We start from the raw sequence: 1760 nt of genomic DNA, 5'->3' as shown, positions 1-1760 counted from the left end.
AATCAGAAGAAAATGACTGATGGTGCTCACTGTTGGTGACAACATTTGGAAACACTTTCAGGGTCCATGGTAAATTTCCATATATGGCACTCAGCATTTGTCCAACTGAAAAATAGCAATAAATGGCAGAAAGTTTGAGAAACAATTGAAGAATGGTGCTAACTGTTGGTGCTGATGTTAGGACTGTTTCAAGGATCCCAGGTGCATTTTTTAAATGGAAATTTATCTAACAATTGCCAGAAAATTGGAATATGGTGCTCATTGTCAGCAATAATGTTATGAGTCCTCTGAGTTTATAAAAACACTAGTTCATTACCCTCTGATCTCAAGGATTTTTTTTCTACCTCTAACACTAAATCTTGTCTTTCTCCCATAAAAATTGATGGTTTGATGATGTAGCATAATGTTGTTGAACATTTTCTGAAAGGAAATATAGCAATAAAAATAGAAGACAGATCAGAAACAAATGGGGGACAATGTGCACTATTGATGACAAAGTTACATGGCATATTTTCAACTGAGGTTATGTGCACTTTTTGAGTTAAAAGTAGCAATAAGAAATTGAAGGAAAGTTACTATTTGTGCAATATTGGGGAGCATGGTCAGAGTCCAGGAGAACTTTCCATATGTAGTCATCTACTTGAAATTAACTATAAAGGACTGGAAAAAATTAAAGAAAAATGGAGGATAGTACTCATTGTTGCTTTCAATGTAGGGACTCTCTGTAGGTAAATGGAAATATACACTTTGTCCAATGTAAAATAGCAATAATATATAGTTAATGGGTATAAATCTGATGGGCTTTCAGGAGGTGGTCACATGACTAGTTTCCTAAATAATCAAAAATGTGAATGTTGTGGTACTGCATTGTAGCTTCCTGAATATGAAAAGGACTCTTATCCGCCATGCTTGCAATGGCCCTCTTGCACAAGTGGCAAGAATATGCAAAGACAGTAGATGATCTGATTCTGAGGTCTAATGTACATGATTGTGGAAGGAACAAATCAGCTAGTGAAAAGGCTGCAAAAAGGGATAGACCTACATGTATGAATAAACAGGGAAAATGTAAAGCTAGCTTTCCCAGACCATTATATGATCAGACAGAGGTGGATTCAAACACTGGGGCCTTGAATGTCAAGAAAGGAGAGGAATGGATCAATTATGAGTCCTTATGTGTTTATGAGTAAGACTCATTCTTTATCAACTGAGAACTTAGGCAAATTTTTCATTCATTGATTGATTGATTGATTTACCTTTCATCACTGTGGGAACCTTTTCCCTTAAACAGAAAAGCAGCCATAAAATCAGGAAAAATGGCAAAAGAAATCAGCAAAAAATATGTAAAAAATCGGAATATTGCTTAGTAAGGTGGGGAGGCTGTGTTCAGGGTTCAGGATCAATATCTAAATATAGAAAACACCTAAAAGTTGCCAGAAAATCAGAAAAAAATACCCAAAAATTAAGAGTGATCTTCTCTGTTGCCATGGTGTTGAAGGGGCTGTGTCCAGTATTCAGGGTCCATATCCAAATATGGAAAATCAAGACAACTATGTAAAAATATTGTCATATCATGCAATGTGACTATATCTTGAGACCAGCTTTCTTGCTCTTTGAGATATTGGTCAAAAATGCATGACAATTTCCAAAAAGTGTCCAATTTTTTCAGTATTTTGTGTTTTTCTCAATGAGGAATGGTCTGCATGACATTATATATATATATATATAAAGGTAAGGAAAGGGGCTACAATTGTTGTTTATGG

General features: G+C 35.2%; 1 protein-coding gene across 1 annotated transcript; it reads left to right on the top strand.

Moving 5' to 3' along the window:
- Positions 1 to 905: 905 nt before the first annotated feature.
- Positions 906 to 1187, top strand: LACBIDRAFT_310053 (uncharacterized protein; the record flags this gene model as incomplete). Its single annotated transcript, XM_001887252.1, has 1 exon — positions 906 to 1187. The coding sequence occupies one exon, from the start codon at positions 906 to 908 to the stop codon at positions 1185 to 1187; it is 282 nt and encodes a 93-aa protein (XP_001887287.1).
- Between the last annotated feature and the right edge of the window lie 573 nt (positions 1188 to 1760).

This window comes from Laccaria bicolor, genomic scaffold (genome assembly GCF_000143565.1).
Source record: "Laccaria bicolor S238N-H82 LACBIscaffold_43 genomic scaffold, whole genome shotgun sequence".
Lineage (NCBI taxonomy): Eukaryota > Fungi > Basidiomycota > Agaricomycetes > Agaricales > Hydnangiaceae > Laccaria > Laccaria bicolor.
This window is presented reverse-complemented; position numbering and strand designations above follow the sequence as displayed.